This window comes from Rhododendron vialii, chromosome 13a (assembly GCF_030253575.1).
Source record: "Rhododendron vialii isolate Sample 1 chromosome 13a, ASM3025357v1".
In the NCBI taxonomy this organism is placed as follows: Eukaryota; Viridiplantae; Streptophyta; class Magnoliopsida; order Ericales; family Ericaceae; genus Rhododendron; species Rhododendron vialii.
Genome location: NC_080569.1, coordinates 16,437,499 through 16,457,762, shown reverse-complemented (window position 1 = coordinate 16,457,762; position 20,264 = coordinate 16,437,499). Strand labels below are relative to the sequence as shown.

Genomic DNA, 20,264 nt, shown 5'->3' with positions numbered 1-20,264 from the left:
AAAAAAAACAAAGTAAGTTTTTTCTCAAGAACAAACTAAATTTAACTATGATTATTAACTCTTACTAACTTACTCAAAGACCATGAGTTGAAAAATCACACATACTGCTTCACAATAATCTCATCAAGCTTTCCACATTTTTATAATTTTTATGGTTACGCTTACCATTGTTTATGACAATGCATACCACTTTATTTGATAGTACTTATATGGTTACACTTCTAATGATACATTCATGGATACTTACCATAGAATAAAATTACAAATACTACAAAAATTGATTGTTTTTACCATAGGCTATTACTTGTATACACAAACTTACCACGTTTTTAGTATCGCGTACTTTTTTGAAAGAAAACAATAACTATGTTTTTCACTATTGAAGTATTTTTACCACATTTTAAGTATTACTTATTTAGCTCTAACCAACTTACTTAAAAACCATTTGTTGAAGAACACAAATAAGTGTTTCACAATTATCTATTCAAACTTTTCGTGTTTTTACATATTTTTAAGGCTACGCTTATCATTGTTTATGACAATACATACCACTTATATAGTAGTACTTATTAGTTATTACAGATTGGAACTATATGATACTAATGAGTGTGGATCCTCTCATGCAACCCGCATGTGATGCAAAACTGGATCCACCACGATTGCACGTGACGATCTGAACTATTTATTTGTAGTTCTTAATATTTACTTTTCTCAAGACAAAAGTCCCTCTGTAGTAGAACAATTTATAGTCACCTCCAACGCTATCCATACTACATTTGGCTTATTTTTTTTTATTACTTTTTTGGGTCTTTATTCAACTTTTTTTTAGAGTATTTGATCATCTTGATGAGAGGAACGTAAAACATAAAAAAAAAATCACCGAATGCTTAAAAACGTTCACTGAAGATGAATAATAAAAACAAACAATTTTTTTAAGATTGATTCATATTTTTGTTCTTTTATTTATTATTCTCATCGAGATAAACAAATTATTCCTAAAATGCAACAAAAATTTTTGGATAAAATAAAAATAATCCACTTGGTAGGCAGATTATTATCCGAGATTTTGAATGAAGAGAAACAAATTTTGAGTAGTACTACAAAACACCAACCGATTTGGTATTATTTTTTTCGCAAGTTTTTGTGTATCTTTTCTCGTAATTTTTTGGACTTATCATTTGTCTCGACGAGAGAAACCCAAAAGGTATAAAAGTATGGACAGAAATTGAAAATTTTCATACAAGACGACACCACAGCAAAAGTATAAGTTTGGTTTTTTTCGTCTTTAATGAACTTTTCCTTGTATTTAGTCATAATTTTTAAATTTTTAATCTTCTATCGTTGAGACGAATGATTAATTCAAAAAAAATGTAATGTAAATTTACCAAACCATCCTTAAAATCAATGGAAAAAAAATACCAAAATGAAAAATACTAAAAATTCATGTGAATGATCATTGGCGAGTGTTCACCAAGTGACTACATTTACAATTAGAAAAAATACATAAGAAAATAAAAGAAAAAGTGCAAAACGCAACTGTACATGCCCTTTTTGTTTTATAGGCATGGTTGGTTGGAAGAAACAGGAGTCAGGAGCACTGAATAATTGGACCCGGGGACCCTGCCGAGCAGCCAATCCGGCCGTTCATTTCGGAATTAACCGCCTGGATCGAAACATCTTTTTCCTTTTTCTTTTCTTTTTTTTAAATCCGTTCGGTACCTTTGCATCCGGGCTGTTCAAAACACTTTTGGACGGCCGAGATGTGCTCGCCACCCCTGCTTGACAGGGTCTCCGGTTCCTGAATAATTTGTCCCAAGAGAAAGAGAAAGGTGTTACCGGTGGTAACCAGTTGGGCTTTTAGGGATTCAACGATAGAGATCTTTCATTCTTCACACACACCCACATATATATACTCATACACGTATTACACTTGCACCCCTTCCACTTTTGATTTGATTAAACCAATACCCAAACTACCATATCACTACACATTTAACCTCAAAACACACATCCATATCATATTTCACATTTTCTCATAATCTAAGCATTTATAAAACATTGGAATTATTAATTTTAAACGCAGGTCTCTACAATAACTATCCACATAACAATGTTATACTCCCTCCATCTCAAATTGGATGTCAATTTTTGATATCCATGTAAATTTCAACTCCTTATATATTTCAATATGGATTTCAAAAAATATACAATATAGATCTTGTTTCATAGTTCTCGAATAATTCTATTAGACAAAGTTTTCAAACTCATGAAAAACATTATAGATTGAAAGATATAAGCGATGATAAATGACACGAGTTTCAAAAATTGTCATTCTTTTTGAAACGGAGGAAGTATGTAAACAATGTTTTTAATCCACAACAAATTAAATGAACATATTTTCAACACCATCATAGTGACAGTATAAAACCACCGAAATAATTAACCAACAACCAAATCATGACGTATGGTTTCCTTAGCCGCATCGTGTCATTCGGGTTAACAGGTAGATATAAAATATTAAACGGTTGACAATGTCGTTCTCGAGTTGAAGCAAGTTCAACACGATTCTTCCTGTTTAAAATTTTTTGTTGTCGGAAAGTATAATTTTTCGTGTTAGGCTCCGTTTTTTTGATGTAAAATATTTTACAAAGAAAAATATTTTCTTGTAAAATAATTTTTCAACTTTTATTTCTGGCTACTCGTGATACATACCTACATACACACCAAGCTTCTACTAAGGGAGCCCTTAACTTATTCAGGACTTCCCCTTTTCCAATCAAATTTTGATAATTCGAACCATTCAATGTGCAGAACATGATTTTAAGGGTACACGTGAGAAATCAGCAAAAAATATGATCAGGAAGGGCTTGATCCGAATAGTTTTTCAAACAATGGATTTATAGCGTTTTTATGAAAAACTGATCGGATTAAGCTCTTCCCGGTTATATTTTTTGCCAATTTCTCACATATACTCATAAAATTACGTTGTAAACACATTAAACGGTTTGGATCATCAAAATTTGATAAATAACAATGTCAAACTCATAAGGTCCTTAATTTAGCAAGTTAAGGGTCCAAAGCTCAGTCTTCAGCATTTGGGTTTTCGCGCTTTTATGGAAATAAATAAGAAGCTAAAGAATCAATTTAACAAATAAAGAACATTTTGGAAAAGACAATCTTGATTTGATAAGTTCAAATTCCATTTCCTCTGCATAGCATTGTTAATTAAAACCTATACAATTGATGGAAGTTTCATTAAGAGAGAGAACAAAACCGTTTCAAGTGTTGGAAATCAAAGTCACTCGTCCAAAATAGCCCAACTTTTTTTTTCTATTTTTTCCCTCTCCAAAAGAAACATTGAGACTTCAAGAGAAAGAAGTCTGTGATCAGGAAAACGAAATTCTGATCGTTACTACATCTGCAAGTAAAATGGTCAATACGTAAAGAGACGTCCCCAGAAGCAAAACCGGAATAAGATGGTGAAATCTTAATCCAAAAAGAATGGCAAAGTCACCATCTAGTGGAACAAAAGGGAAGAAGATAAAATATATGGAGCAACCTGTATTCGTTTTCATGCTTCATGCCAAATAGCAACGTTGACCCTGATGTAGCACCTGATGAGCAGCCACTCATAGGCCAAAATGGATTTTCTAGGGTGGTATTCTGCAATGAACCTCAGGTTCACAAGGTCAAAAAACTGTTCAAGTACCCGAGTAACTACATATCTTCTACTACGTACAATCTTGTGAGCTTTCTGCCCAAAGCACTTTTTGAGCAGTTTCGTAGAGTGGCAAATTTGTACTTTCTTTTGGCCACGATGCTGTCCATGTCCATCCAGTGGCGGAGCCACCTTATTCCCACTAGGGGCACCTGCCCCCACTGCACCTCTTTTTTTTTTTTTTTTGAAATTGGTAGTTTGAGTTTACCAAATATTTAAAGCAAGACACATGTTATTAGATTAAATACTTGTTAAAATACGAATGACTTGTTTGAATTGTTACACAAATAAGCTCCACAAAATCAATGTCTGCAATCATATCAAAGTAAAGATTCGGTGAATTTATTGAAGAGTAATACGCACATTTTCACCTAGTGTTTAAGTGCATGGGTGAACAAAATAGTACTCAAAACTTGAAAAATCTCCTTTGTAACATGATGTAACAACCAACACGAAAATCACGCCGCATCACTAACGACCATCAAGTCATGGATCAGTGGGATGTTGTCGGGAGTTGGCTATCGTCGGAGATTTTGTTTTTATAATGCCCCCACTGATGTATATTCTTGGCTACGCCACTGTGTCCATCACTACCCCCGTCGCTCCTGTTAAGCCTATAAGTTTGGCTGCTCCCCGTGTATTTGTTGTAGCCTTGTAGGGATTAGCATGCTCAAGGAGGCTGTGGAGGATTGGCATAGATTTCTTCAGGTAAAAATCTGACCTTGGTTCATTTCTTTTTTGGAACTAATGTTTGATATCTCAATTTACCAGAAAAACTCCATATGTTCTCTTGGTAAGATTAGAAGTTACTTGACGGATTTTGTAGTCTTTCTCCTCACCATACAATTGCAGATTTAAGCATGTCAAACTTCTTAAGCTGTTAATATAGTCTCTCTGTGTGGTTCTATCAATGAAGTGGAAGATCGCCTTTTTGTTACATGTTTTAGTTAGGTAACCAAATCCAACTCAATGTTCTTCTTAGTAATCGTACCATAGTGATCTTAACCATGTCCATTTAACATACTTCAAGTAGTTTTATTCCCAATGGCCCCAAAATGTTGAATACAAATTTCACATATTCCTTACACTGATAGCTGCCAATTAACAAGAGCTTTTCTCTTACTCCAAACTGTTTCTCATTTCGAAAGGTTTTCTAACATTGAGAATGGTAAGCCTTATCTTCAATTACAATGATATTTGCTTCACTATGTTTCTCTAAATTGGTAAAATGTGACAATGATAGTATTGATGGATCATGGATATTAAGGAAATACAGTCTCACATTGTTTGGGAGTGGAATAGGTGATCACTTAATAACATGAGGGACCTCTCTACTCATAGTCAATTGGTCCTGAGATAGAATTAAAGTTTTCGCATGGTAGCAGAGCGGGGCCCATTCCACCCCACATTTTAAAAATTAACAATCCACACTCGCGATGACAGATCAGTAAAAAATGTTGCACAATGATAGACCCAAAAAGAGGGCTACATGTGACAGACCTCACCTTAAACGCGGCTGCATATGAGGGGGGATATTAATGAAATATAGTCTCACATTGCTTGGGAGTGAAATGAGTGATCACTTAATAACATGAGGGATCTCTCTACTCATAGCCAATTGGTCTTGAGATGGAAATAAAGTTTCCACAATTGTGCTCTTTGGTTCTGTGTGCATTAAATAAATTAACAACATTAGCCATGATTTTCAGGACGTGACTGTAAACTACTAAACTCTCGAACGGTGAAGGTTCACATTGGAAATGGATTATTTGTGGACAAAGCATGGAAAAAACTCTCAGTGGGAGATGTTGTTAGCAAGAACCAATATTTTCCAAGCGATCTTCTACTCTTATCTTCTAGCTATGAAGATGGTATTAGCTATGTAGAGACCATGAACCTTGATGAAGAAACCAATTTGAAAGTCAAAAGATGCTTAGAGGCCACAAAAAATCTTGAAATAGACACAGATTTCAACGAATTCAAGGTCACAACAAGGTGTGAGGATCCAAATCCCAACCTTTACACCTTTGTTGGAAATTTGGAACTTGAAAACCATTCATACGCTTTAGGCCCCTGCCAACTCCATCTGAGAGACTCAAAACTCCGAAATACTGATCATGTCCATGGAGTGGTAGTATTCACCAGTCCTGACACCGAAGTGGTGCGAAATTCCACTAAATCACCTTCCAAACGCAGCCTTATTGAGAAAAAAATGGATTATGTGATTTACATCCTTTTTTTCTTTGATTGTTTTGATCTCATTAGTCGCCGCCATTGGGTCTGAACTAGTTACAAAATCTGAAATGGTGAAGTGGTGGTATGTTGACTTACAAGAAAATGATCCACATCCACTCTTCAATCCTAAAAAGCCACTGTTCTCAGGTTTATTGCAATTTGTTAGGGCCCTGATATTGTATGGATACTTAATCCCCATCTCTTTATACGTATCCACTGAAGTTGTGAAAGTTTTACTGCACTACTTATTAACAAGGATGTGGAGATGTATGATGAAGTGACAGGTAAGTCGGTTGAAGCTCGGGCTTCAAATTCGAACAGAACTTGGACAGGTAGAAATAATTTTTTCAGATAAAACTGGAACCTTGACATGCAATCACATGGAATTTAGGAAATGCTTGATCGGAGGGATATTGTATGGGGGTGACATAGATGATGTTGATCTTGCAGCTTCTCAACAGATGAATATTGATATTGAGAGGTATGGGTTCAGCTTAGATGGTTCGGCTTCTATTGGTCAAAGTTTTGAAATATTTGACTTCTCTTTAGCCAGATGCTACTATAGAAAAGGCTGTTCAAGGGAGGCCATGAAAATGTTATGGAAAACTCAAAAATTTCCTCTTCATGGAAGCAATCAGTGATCAAGGGTTTTAACTTCAGGGATGATAGGCTCATGGACAAGATGTGGATACGTAACTCCAATGTAAATGGCATGACCATGTTTTTCAGAGTTAGGCTTTATGTCACACGGGCATTCCTATCGGAGAAAATAAAAGTGATAAAGTTAAGTATGAAGCGGAGTCTCCAGAGGAAGTTGCCTTTTTGATTGCTTCACAAGAGTTTGGATTCAAATTTTGTCGAAGGTCTCGTCCTGTGATGGTTGTAAAAGAGCTTGATCCTTCCTCTGGATCAAAAGTTGAGAGGTGATATTAAAATTGCATGCTTTTTTTGTTCCCCAGTGCCTTTTCCCCAATATTTTATTTTTCAAATTCGGGTAGTTCTTTTCGTATGCTAATGAAGATTAATTTTCAGGGAATATGAACTTCTAAATCTTCTGGAGTTAAGTATTTAGTGGAAAAGGATGTCTATGATAGTAAGAAACGAAGATGGTCAGATCTTTGTCCTATGCAAAGGTGCTGACAAGTATGTGATCGCATTTAATCATTTAAATTCAAACTCAAAACTGAATGAATACCTTGTTTGTTAACTTGTCTGTTAGGAGCTGTTGCAGTTGAAGACAAGCTACAAAAGGGGGTCAGTTTTTCCTTTACCAATGCATGTGTGTGTGTTTGCACGCCAGTCTGCTTTCGCAAGATGTATCTAACAGAATCAGTACGTTCTTGCATGATTCAATGAGTTACTTTCTAAGTTGAACCAATATATAAAGTAAATCAATTCCAAAATTTTGAAAGTTCGAATAAATAAGAAGAAGAAGGTTCTCGGAATTCTGGTGTTTTATGTGGACAGAATTGGTACAAAAAAGGAGTCTGAAATTCAAACGTAATTACATTCTCTGTCTTTCATTTTTAGTTGATTTGGTTTCTTGTTTTTACTCCTCTGTTAAAGACTTCAGTTCATTTCAGAAGTCGAGAAATCTTTTCAATGGTTTTTCATACTGTTTCTCAAACTCAAAAACTGGTTCCAGAATGCATAGACAAACTTGCACAAGCAGGTCTGGAGATATGGCTTCTCACTGGCGACAAAAAAGAGACTGCAATCAACGTTGGAACTCAAAAACTGGTTCCAGAATGCATAGACAAACTTGCACAAGCAGGTCTGGAGATATGGCTTCTCACTGGCGACAAAAAAGAGACTGCAATCAACGTTGGGTGAGACTAAGTTATTGACTTGAACAATCGCTATTACTTGTAGTAGTCTCAACTCTTAAGTACAGTGTGTGTCAAAAAGGGAGCATGGGCTACTGTATTTAGTGTTATACTTTCCTTGGGGCTGAACTATTTAATTCATGATTTTACTATCTTCCTTGGATCTATTAGATTCACTTGCAGTTTATTTCGGAACGATATGAAACAGTTTCACTTGGGTTTGAGCAAAGAAGCTGAATCAAACAGTCAAGGTGAAATCTATTTCCAAGCATGTTAAAGTTACACCGTGCTGTTTTAACCTGACATTGGAAATAATTGGAATAATGAGTTTATTCTCTTTATTTGACGCTGCGTTGTAGCGGAAGAGAGACTAGATATCATTCTAGTAGACGAATGGGGTTAGATATCGTTCTAACAGACGAGCTTCTTGACTCCACAAGAAAGAGATAAACACACAATATAGGGAACTCTAAATTTTATTGAATGATTGGATAAATAACAATGAGGGTTGCACCCTTATTTATACTAATAGTAGGCCTAGCTAAATAAGAAACTGGAATCGTGCACCCTTATTTATAGGAAACTAGAATCGTGCTAAATAGGCAGCACTAAATAAGATCTCCTACTATTATTATTCCCTAACAAAAGTTGCCAAAACAAGTGGCATAAATTAAAAATACAAAAATGCTACTTGCACAACCGTTGTGTTGGTTGTGTATGTAATTCTGATCGTCCAGATGTATTTGGACGGTCTAGATTTTATAAAAACTCTTCAAAGGAAAAGATTAATTTTTATGGGGAAGAGTTTGAGCGAATTCTGACCATTTATTACAACAATGGACGGCTAGAGATTGGTTGTGTTGTGTTTTACACAACCGTTGTGTGTGTGTAGCACTTTTGTTAAAAATAAAACTCTAGAATTAAAAGTTCCCATAACTTGAAAGTCTTGATCAATACTTCTTCCTTGATTTGATCCTATCAAATCTTTCTAGAAAATCTGTAGAGATTTGTTCTACATCATTATTTCAGGCAATGAAAGTTGAGATTCTACATCAAATTCAAGATTCTTACCAAATGACTTGTGATGAATTCCACAAGGATATGTTCCTTTTGCTTTGGTGATAGATGGGAAAGCGCTTGAAATTGCTTTGGGAAGTGACATGAAGGACCGAGTGCAATTTTGTTCACCCTCCTTAGGGTGAACATTACCCTCCTTTCCATTGGTTGAAATAGTGTGGATCTCACCACAAAGTAATGTCATACTTACCATGCAATACACTTTTTGATAAGCATAACATCATTTTGTAGTGAGATCCACACCATTTCAACCAATAGAAATGAGGGTAATGTTCACCCTCTTAAGTGGAGGGTGAACAAAACTCAACTCTGAAGGACCAGTTCTCTTACAGTTGGCAGTTAATTGCTCTTCTGTCATATGCTGCCGCGTATCCCCAAAGTAGAAAGCTTTTGTACGACAAAAGTATTCAACTTCAATTAGCATTTGTTACTGTTTCAATGAACTTTGGGGGCTTAAACGAAGCAGCGAAGCTATAGGGCCATCACCTTTGTAGTGGAATGTCACTTTGCTTGTGGTGGTGGTCTTCTACCGTATTTCCTCCACCTCATAGTCCAACGGTTGTTTTATCCAACGGATGATCAAGTTATCCAAGAAATGAAGCACTGCAGAAAAGACAGTAAGGATACTGAAATGTGGGCGAGGGAACTACACAACTCCAGGAGGACAAATCAAATCGGGTTTTCGGCTAGAGTTGACGTGAAGATATCTTCCTTGAGGGAACAGTTGCACCAAAAGAAGACATCACTATATAAATCTGTAACAAGCAATCCAATTTTCTGTTACCGAACAAATATATATAGTAACAAAAAAAGACAGCAGCTTACCGCGAAGTCGCACGTTCTCATTGTCAAATGAGAGAGAAGATATGTTTTTTTTTTTAAGGAAATGTTAAGAATTTCATTTGGAAAAAAGGGGAAAAGGTATAATACGGAAACGTATCTTTGAGACGAAATAAAGCAAATAAATAGACTAAAAAACTGAACTAAACAAAATAGCATTCCAGATTACATACAACTACGAGCGTGGCCTTCTGTACAAAGGCAGGCAAACAGCATCACCTGCAAAACCGAAGCGATGAGAGCAGGACACAGACAAGATATTATGCACGGCGCTGCGGAACACGAAAGAGGGGAGGAATAATTGTCAATTAATGGTCAAGTGGATTCACTTATCTATGTAAAACATATTTTTTGCACATAATGCATGCACGTCAAACCAAGACCACGAAAGTTGGAGTTGATTACAGAGGTGAAGCGAATTCCACTGTTGCTTAAATTCCTCGGCCACTTCATTACCTGGGTAGTAACGCACCCTTTAAAATGTTGCAGCCTTTATGTCTCCCTTCCATCTTATCTGACTAATAGCTATGTGACGATTAATCGCAGATTACTAAGCCTCAAAGCTCGAACATTGATCGTACCATTAAAGCAGAAATCAGTAGGAGTTTCATTTACAGGTCACAGAGAAAACGTTAACAGATCAGAATCACTAATCGTTAAACAAAAATACAAAAAACAAACCACCAAATTGCTGGCACTGAGAGCATACAAAAAAAGAGAGATTGTACAGAGCACACCCAGATAGCCAACTGATGATACCCACTGCAACATCTAGACAACCATTACCAACAAGCCACGACCCTGCAAATAGATACTAAAAAGAAGAACACAACAAACCATAGTTAGGATGAATACGTAGGTACATAGGCTGACAGACGGAATCGTGATGTTGCGAGTTAGTATGCATTACATTTCAGTCTGCTACAGACAATCACAATTCACCATTAGACAAGAAATACCTTTATATACGTGTATACCTGATATTTCCACGAGCAAAGTATACGTACATAAATGGTATAAACATGAAGGTCATCAAAGACCATAAAAACTAGCTTTTTCCTTTATTTCCGTAACTATTTTAAGTGAATTACATAAGGGTATATGTGCACATGATGTCCTGATCTACTTGAGATTACTTTGATGCAGAAGATACACAGACCCCCATCCTCGCTCCTTTCCCTTTTCGATTGTTGACAACAAAACTCGTAACAACTCCTCAGCCTCTTCTTTGCACGAGAATTCTAAGTTGGTCTGATAAAGTGGGAGCGTAGTGGGTGGATTGTTCCACCGCTTTGCTCTTGCCCCACCACCACCTCTTTTAAGCTGGTTCTGCCTCAACAATGGATCTGAACTGCTGCCAACAATGTGTACCACTTCTGCAGACGTATCCGCATGGATTATGCTATCGATTCCTATTTCTGCTTCTATTACCCACTCCGGGTCAACAGGAACACCTTGGAACTCAGGGTCACCAAAATCAACCAAACTTAAGCAACTAACAATCAAGATTAGTCTCTCTGTGATCACGACAAATTTACCACCTTGCTTAAGTGCCTTGCACATAATTAACACCTCTTCTTTCAGCTTTAATCCATTTTCCGCTTCCGCTAGTATAGATGTTCCAACTGCTTCTTCCCAAGAGTAAGGCATCAAGGGAAGTTCCCTACTTAGAGGTCTAGGGAGACGTACCCTCAACCGCTGTGGTCCCACGTGGTGGAGCTTGCTTCGGTTTCTGATACTCTGAGCAGTTTTTCCGGTGACCTCTAAAATACTGGCTGCTGGTCTAGCTACAAGCCCTGTTATTCCTAGGGCTACACCTGCAGGAAGCAAAGGAGCAACAACAGAGCAAACAATGCACATTATTTGTGAGTTTCAGTCATTGATGTTTGCCTTTGTTTGGTTTAGTTTTTCCGGAATATTGTCAAGAAAGATCCCATTTTTAAGAAACAGGAACTGAATGTTTTCAAATTCTCAAAAACCATTTCCGCAAAGAAAAGGTTAATTAACACAAAAAAATTCCTTTCATGTTTTCCAAAAATGTTCTTAAAAACTGCTTTTGGAAAGAGAAACAAACAGGGCTAGCTGGGAAACTGTTCTGATAAACTGATTAGTAAGATGATTCCCTATTTTTTTTCTCATCTAACCTGAAAGGACACCTGGCAGGCCATGTTTCTCGGCTCCTTTAATTGGCGATTGGAGAAGACCGGTAAGTCCCTGAAATATGTGGAAGGAAAATAAATGAAGCACATCACGTTTTTCTGACAGTATTTTCCTACTTCTTACGATGGGTGTTCAAATATGCATGAGAATAATTTTACACATGCTATTGGAGAATCATCGGTACAAACAAGAAGGCGAATCAGTATTCTTCAAAATAGGACTGTATGCTATTGGAGAATCATCAGTACAAAAACGAAGGCGAATCTGTATTCTTCAAATAAGACACAGTCCTATGTAACTAGCTTTTCCAATGACGAACGAACTATTTTCATCTCAAGGACACAAAGACATGCCTTAGGGCATTTCATCCATAATATAGGATTTCTATGCCATTATTGATAGATTTGAAGTATGAAATATGTTTGCAAAGTGAATGCCCAACTAACAATGTAGGACATGAATCCTGTTAACTGAGTGGCCAAACGTCCAAAATGGGTACTCTATACATTTAGAAGTGTCGAGGCAACATAGCTACAAAGACAAGGCAAGGTTGGGAAATGACAGCATCAGGGAGGTGTTGAAAGAAAACCCCTAGACCAGTAAATGTCCATACGAAGATTCATTCTCATGACAACTCAGAAACTACTGCTCAAAGATTGTAGGACCTTTTGCTAGTCTTTTGAGTGAGCAGAATGAAGCACCCTACTAACATGCCAACCATTTAATGTTTATTGTAGCAACTTCATCATTTCCACTCTGACATTTCAAATACCGAGGAAGTGCTCAAATTTCATGAAACTGTTGAATAGATTAATACCTCTAATAATTCATTTATCACGCCTTTGCTATGTGAGGATATACCCTTCTGCTGCTTTTCCTTTGCTTCATCAGCTTGGTCATCAAAAGTAAATGCCACAATACCCTAGCATATGAGTATCCTCTTGCGATCAGATAAATATGTGACCCTAGCATCATTCATATGTCACTAGATGGAGAAAAATACCTTGTGGGCAGCCCTGCTAAATTGTGTGGCAGCATCACTTATGGCAAAGACTGTGTTACTTAGAAGACTAGTGGTTCCTTGCGCCATGCCTGTGAAAAGTCCAGCAGGGCTCTGCAATACAAATTGCTACTTTCAAAGTTCTGCCAAAAGGGCATGCATCAAATATTGAAAACATTTGTAAACCTGAAAAACGCTCCTGGCAGGAACTGATAAGAAATCTTTGATGCCGAGGCCCACACTCCTTGCGAATCCCAAAGGGTTACCAATTACACCTGCAGAACCAAACACCTGCAGAAACATTTACAGAAGAACAAGCAGAATTTAAAGATCGAGAAGTTTCCAATTAAACTGCTTTTATCCAGTATTACCAATTCCAAACCAAGAAACTACACAGCCAGTCCATATATCAGTTAATACTTAATACTGGCATTTTTTAGAAGAGGGAACAACTCCTCAAAATTATCACGTGGTGAGGTCAGTGAACAGCTCTAGACATTAAAGAAACATGTTTTCATGCATATTAGAACTCGAAGTAAGGGAACCACCAAGTGAGCTGAGTGGACATGAAGCTGAGAAGACAGGTTAAAGCAATTTGGTAATTTTTCAGGTCTGCTAGATTCAGGGACTGCCGAAAAACCCAGTGATACTTCAAAAACTAACCGTCCTATTCTCTTTACAGTTTCAAACTTATAAGAAGAAACATACAATTAGTAAGCTTAAATAAGAGGCATGCTGTTGGTCTCCCCCTGCTAGCCTTCTACTAATATCCCGTTTGAAGATTAAAACTCCCATTGCTACAGTTAGAATACAATTAGTCTTTGTCCCACATTGCTTAGTCAAGTACTGTAACATCTCTCATATTATAAATAATAGTTACTTGTGTAAGGGTTCATTAACACCCTAATCACTTTTTCCCAAACAACATGGTATCAGAGCCTCCCTTATCCAAACCCTAACCCTAAATGCATTGTTCACCAGACACCACCACATTAGCCGTTGCAGCCCACCTAACCCACCATCATCATCCTTCCACAAACCCTAAAACGAGCTGTATGACCTCAAAACCTTCAGCCCTACTGTACGACCTCAATATCATCCTCGAAACCTTCAGCACTACTGTACAACCTCAGTATCATCCCAAAATCCTAGTTCGCGACCACCCACCACCAGTCGAAACCCTAAAACCTCTGAAAACCCTCCAAAAACCCTACCTCAGTGCTCGAAACCCTTAACCCATACCCAAAAACTTCAGCCAAGTGCTCAAAAACCCTTTACCCATACTCGAAAACCTCATCCCAGTGTTCGAAACCCTTTATCCATACTCAAAAATCTCACCCTAGTGCTCGAACACCATTGGAAACCCCTCTCCTGCACTCGACAGCCCTACCCAATCCCCAAAAACCATAAATCAGCCCTCAAAATTCCCACTCAGTTGCCAACAGCCCCACTCCATGCTCTTCTGATCCATACTCAAGACAGTTGCTAAGTTTCTCGTTGTGATTCGTATCTATTCGCAGCGTTTCTTGATCTGAATACCTTCCTGGAGTTCAATGTGCGATTACTCTTTGCACGTTTTGCGTCCTCTTGGCTGGTGCTCTGTGTAGGGGTTGTAAGTTCTGATAGTTTTGCTTCCTACTAAAATGTCCATGTTGTGTTAATCGGGTTCTTGATTATCGGAGTATGCAGTTATTGCTCGTAGTGGCTTAGAAGGTTGTTTGTGGCTGGTATTGAGTTCATGTGATATCATAAGTATACTGTTTGGTTTGTTCGGTTATTTATCTCGATTGCTCCGTACGTCCGTTGGTTGTTAATGGTATGTATTGATTGTTGAGATTTTTTTTACTGATGGGTCTACTTTTGCATCTAGTTCTTAGTTGCACGAAGCGGAAGCGGGAGCGGGAGCGGGAGCGGGAGCGGGGGCGGGGGAGCGGAGGTACCCAGAAGCTCCCAAGGTTGGGAGCAGCTATTTATATTAACACCCTAATCACTTTTTCCCAAACAACAGCTACCACTCTTTTGGCCTGTTTCCGTGAGACCGATAACAACATCCTCTAATGAAGGGAACAATATTTCAAGTTTACACCACCATGGTTAAGGTTTTTTTTTTTTTTTTTTTTGAATGGCAATTAATCTTTGAAACTGTTAAAAAGACTAATAGGACAAAGAGAACGGTATCCTATCCCTAACAAAGCTAAGTGTTCAATTTTAGGGTAATTGTAATAGGGAGAAAACCCATTAGGGTTAATTTCATTCAACGTAAAATATATATACAAAAGCTATATAATAATTGCACTACGGTCCTAGATACTTAAACTAATTACATGATAAGACACATAATTACACTAGATACAAATAGATCCATCATCTAACACTCCCCCTCAAGTTGGTACGAACATATCAATCAAGCCCAACTTGAACACAATAGGATGAAAACTCTTGCTACTAGCCCTTTTGTGAATATATCAGCTAACTGATCTCCAGATCTCACAAACGGCATACATATCAAACCCTCGTTCAACTTGTCCTTGATGAAGTGTCGATCAATCTCTATGTGCTTTGTTCTGTCATGCTAAACGGGATTATGAGCAATGTTAATGGCAGCTTTATTGTCGCAATAGAGTTTCATCAGAACACTGTCAGCAAACCCCAAATCATGTAACAAAGTTTGGAGCCACAAGAGCTCGCAAACACCATGAGCCATAGCTCTATATTCAGCTTCTGCGCTAGACCTGGCAACTACCGATTGTTTCTTACTTCACCAGGTAATCAGATTACCCCCAAGGAAAGTGCAATAGCCAGAAAGAGAGCGCCTATCATCCACAGAACCAACCCAGTCAGCATCAGTGAATGCCTCCAATCGCAAATGGCCATGATTATAGAACAAAATTCCTTTTCCTAGAGCTGATTTCAGATATCTCAGAATACGACAAACTACATCTAGATGTGAAGTACGAGGATCATGCATAAACTGACTAACAACACCTACTGCATAAGTAATATCTGGTCGAGCGTGGGCCCAGTATATTAGTCGACCCACAAGTCGCTGATACCTCTCCTTATCAGTACGCTCCCCCACATCTCCACTAAGATGATGATTCGCCTCAATAAGAGAATCTGCAGGTTTACAGCCCAACATACCTGTTTCTTCCAAAAGACCAACTATATACTTGCGTTGGGATATAAAGATACCTCTATCAGACCTCGCTATTTCCATTCCAAGGAAGTATCTCAATGATCCCAAGTCCTTAATCTCGAACTCTTGAGCTAGACGAGACTTAAGGTTATGAATCTCACTCACATCATTGTCTATCATTATTATGTCATCAACGTAAACAATAAGGACAACATTTTACCATTACTTCGCCAGATGAACATCGTATGATTTGCATGGCTCTGCTTGTAACCAAAACTCAACATAGCCTTAGAAAACCTGCCAAACCAAGCTCTAAGTGACTGCTTCAGCCCATAAAGTGTCTTCTTCAATCTACACACCTTTCCTTCACTTGCAGGAGAAGAGAAACCCGGTGGAATAACCATGTGAACTTCCTCCTCTAAATCACCATGGAAGAATGCATTTTTCACATCAAACTGTTGAAGAGACCAATTCAAGTGGGCTACACACGAGAGGAGAGCTCGCACAGAATTCATCTTTGCTACCGGAGCAAACGTCTCCTCATAGTCAATACCATAAGTTTGAGTAAAACCTCTAGCAACAAGCCTTGTCTTGTATCTCTCAACTGTACCATTAGCCTTTTGCTTAATAGTGAACACCCACTTGCAGCCCACTGGTTTCTTCCCTCTTGGATGTGACACTAGATCCCAGGTGCCATTCTTTTTCAAAGCTGTCATCTCTTCTACCATAGCTCATTTCCACTTAGGAATCTTGAATGCATTCTGCCAAATCTGTGGAATAGATATAGAGGAAAGAGAAGAGACAAAGGCATGGTACGAATGAGACAAACGGTCATAAGAAACAAACTGTGAGATAGGATGTTGAGTACAAGATCTAACACCTTTTCGAATAGCAATAGGAAGATTGTCAGGATCCATAGGAGGAGGTTCAATAAAAGAAGAATCATTACCAGAAGAGTTAGCTGAGGAATCTGAAACTGGAGTGGGTGATTGTGATTGACAATGTGGTAACACACATGAAGACTTTCCATTTTTCCGTCTAGCATATCTCTGTAAGCCAGCTCCCTGCAGTCGTCGTCGTGCAATATCATGTCTTTCCCTTTCAACAGATACTGGTTCCTCTCCAGTGTTTTCCTTCTCCCCCTCACTATGATCATAGAACAATTTCTCCCCTTCACTATGATTATAAAAGGTAAACATCTCTTCCTCCTGCTGATGCCCCCCCTGAAGAGATGGTTTGGATGGAGAACAAAAAACCTTTGTTTCCCAAAAGGTAAAATCCATAGAGACAAACATCTTCCTCGAATAAGGATCATAACACTTATAGCCTTTCTGGGTAGGAGAGTACCCAACAAAAATACACTTATGAGCTTTATGTCCCAGTTTGCCCCCAAACCTTTTGGGGGCATGAACAAAACACACACAACCAAACACCCTAGGTGGAAGAGTCGTAACTCGACAACTGCTTGGCAAGCACTCAATGGGTGTTTTAAAATTAAGGACTCAGGATGGCATACGGTTGATAAGATATGTGGCAATTAAGATTCTCTCCATAAGTATTTGGGAACATTCATAGTGAACAAAAGGGATCGAGCGACCTCAGCAAGATGATTTTTTACGTTTAACGACTCCATTTTGTTGTGGAGTGTCAACGCAAGTCGTCTGAAAAATAATACCATTATCATCTAGATATGTCCAAAAAACCTTATCAATATACTCAGTCCCATTATCACTCCGAAGAATTTTAATGTGTATCAAACTGAGTGCACACCATCTTATGAAAAGATTTGAAACAAGAAAATACTTCATTTTTTGACTGGAGTAAGTACACCCATGTGGCACGAGAATAACAATCAATAAAAGTAACAAACCATCGATAGTCCTTTAAAGAAGTAACAGGAGAAGGACCCCAAACATCAGAAAGGATAACCATAAATGGAGAATCACTTCGTATATTAATAGGTGCATAAAAAGAGCTGAAGAGAGGGAAATAGATGGAACTCATATCTGCCTGTACAGCTCGTCCACATGATAAAAATAGCTGAAATGGATGAGGTGCGTGCTCCAAATAATAGATACTACCATGTGCTTTACCACTACCAATCACCTTCCCCGTTTCCAATTCCTGAAAGACACAGTGAGTAGGAAAAAATGTCACAAAACAGTTTGCAGAATGGGTAAAACTACTAACAGAAAGAAGGTTAGTTGCAAAGTTTGGAATATGGAAGAGAGAGATGGGGAGAATAGTGAACGGAACCTTTCCCTGAACTAGCAGAGAACAACCCATCGGCAATTCGAACTTTATCCTTACCAAAACAAGTAGAAAATGAATAAAAAACAAAGGAACAACCTGTCATATGATCTGAAGTACCATAATCGATAATCCAAGGAATACCGGAGAAGGTAGTAAATGCACTAGCTGGAATACCTAAATGAGCAAAATAGGATACAGTAGGAGCTGTTGTGGAAGTAGGAGCTATAATAGAAGAAGAATCAGCCTGAGCCATAAGACGCCTGAGAGCTTCCATCTCCCCCTGAGAGAAACCGCCAACAAAATTAGAAGGTGACCGAACTCCTGTACTAAACCCAGAATCAGACAAGGTAGCAAACTCTGAAACATGTGCCTTAGCATGAGAACGCCCGGGACCACGACCTCAACCTCCATGTCCACTGCCTCGCCCACGAGAAGGATGACCATGTAACTTTCAATAGATATCCTTGGTATGTACAGTGTTATGGCAATAATCACACTGGAGTGACATACGGTCTATGGTTCCATTAGTAGTACCAGACTGAGACTTTCCACTGCCATTTCCACTGCCAGACCCAAACTGTCCTTGCGGAATAGCAACCAAGGCAGAACGATCAGAAGTAGGAGCTTGTAACATAGCACACATTCTGCTCTCCTCCTACTAAACAATGGCATAGGCCTCTCCCAAAGATGGAAACGAAACACAACCCAACACCTGCACTCTAATTGGATCATACTCCACATCAAGACCAGCAAGAAAGTCATAGACACGCTCTCTCTATTCTTTTTAACCAAGCACCAGCATCATCAGAGCAGACTACCTGAAATCCCTGATAATAATCGAATTCTTGCCAGGCCCCACTGAGATCAGCAAAGTAAACAACAGATCGATTGTGTTGATCCATAGTACGAAGTCTCTTTCACAACTCAAAATACTAAGCATCATTGCCCTGCTGAGAACAAGTCTGTTTAGCAATAGTCCAAATCTGATATGGAGTGTCAAGAAGCAAGAAAGGACTACGAATATCAGCCTTCATAGAATTAAACAACTAGGTCATGGCTAAAGATCAATGAGACTTAAACGTCTTGAGTTTAACATCAGTAGTAGGCTCAGTAATAGGGCCTTCAATGAACTCAGACATCCCTTTAGCTTCAATAGCTAATGTAAAAGTACGAGACCAAAGTAAATAATTTGTGCCATCCAGTTTGATGGGACAAATATCCAGTGGAGAGTCATCCGGAGTCCCTACACGACTCAACTCATCCTTGCCACTAGCAGAAGCCTGTTTTTTTTCTTCTGACATCTTGAAAGCAGAACAATAATGCCAAATAAACAATGTTCCCAACAGCTTTAGAACTGCAACAACAATAAATAAAGGTTCCAATAGCCCTAGAACCTTAAAAAATCAACTGAATATCTTTGGATCTGACTGAAATAATGCTGAAACTTCGTGAGAGAAGAAAAAATAGATCTGATCGGCGAGAAGAAATGACGGCGACAGCAGCCTGATCGACGGTGACAAGACGGCAAAGGCCTCGGTGACAAGCCTGAGGGACGTCGCTGGCAATCAAATTGATTGATAGCAACAAACAGCAGCAGCGACAGCAAAAAAAATAAAGAACAGATCGACGATCGTGATCCATGATCGTGATCGACGGCGATGGCAAGCCCCGATTGATCGAAGCACTGTTCACGCGAAGTACTGTTCACGCAGCAACGAGAAGGACATCGTAGGTCGCCAGGTTCTATCGCTCTGATACCATGTTCAATTTTAGGGTAATCGTAACAGGGAGAAAACCCATTAGGGTTAATTTCATTCAACGTAAAATATATATACAAAAGCTATATAATAATTGCACTACGGTCCTAGATACTTAAACAAATTACATGATAAGACACATAATTACATTAGATACAAATAGATCCATCATCTAATACTAAGAATAATCTTTTGCCCAGTACGAGATCTGATCCCTCGATTGGCAAGGAGCCAACTGAAAGGCCGAAGCCCGAACACCTAA

The 20,264-nt window shown here is 38.3% G+C and overlaps 1 protein-coding gene, 1 long non-coding RNA gene and 1 pseudogene across 8 annotated transcripts in view; 2 read left to right on the top strand and 1 right to left on the bottom strand.

The window, feature by feature from the left end:
* Positions 1–3,580: 3,580 nt before the first annotated feature.
* On the top strand, positions 3,581–6,871 carry LOC131313917 (probable phospholipid-transporting ATPase 7; annotated as a pseudogene).
* An 819-nt stretch (positions 6,872–7,690) lies between these two features.
* On the top strand, positions 7,691–9,721 carry LOC131313019 (uncharacterized). The gene is made up of 3 exons (XR_009196047.1): positions 7,691–8,030; positions 8,809–8,951; positions 9,178–9,721. It is a non-coding gene; the product is annotated as an uncharacterized LOC131313019 (long non-coding RNA).
* Positions 9,722–10,538: 817 nt separating this feature from the next.
* LOC131313017 (uncharacterized) overlaps positions 10,539–20,264 on the bottom strand; it is a 74,247-nt gene continuing 64,521 nt past the window's right edge. For all 7 annotated transcript variants that reach the window (XM_058341062.1, XM_058341064.1, XM_058341063.1 and 4 more), the window contains 5 exons: positions 13,043–13,147; positions 12,860–12,970; positions 12,674–12,778; positions 11,841–11,910; positions 10,539–11,513 (listed from right to left, as the gene is read on the bottom strand). In XM_058341062.1, coding sequence (XP_058197045.1) covers positions 10,819–11,513; positions 11,841–11,910; positions 12,674–12,778; positions 12,860–12,970; positions 13,043–13,147 — 1,086 coding nt within the window. In that variant the 3' untranslated portion in view covers positions 10,539–10,818. The remainder of the gene's footprint in view (positions 11,514–11,840; positions 11,911–12,673; positions 12,779–12,859; positions 12,971–13,042; positions 13,148–20,264) is intronic.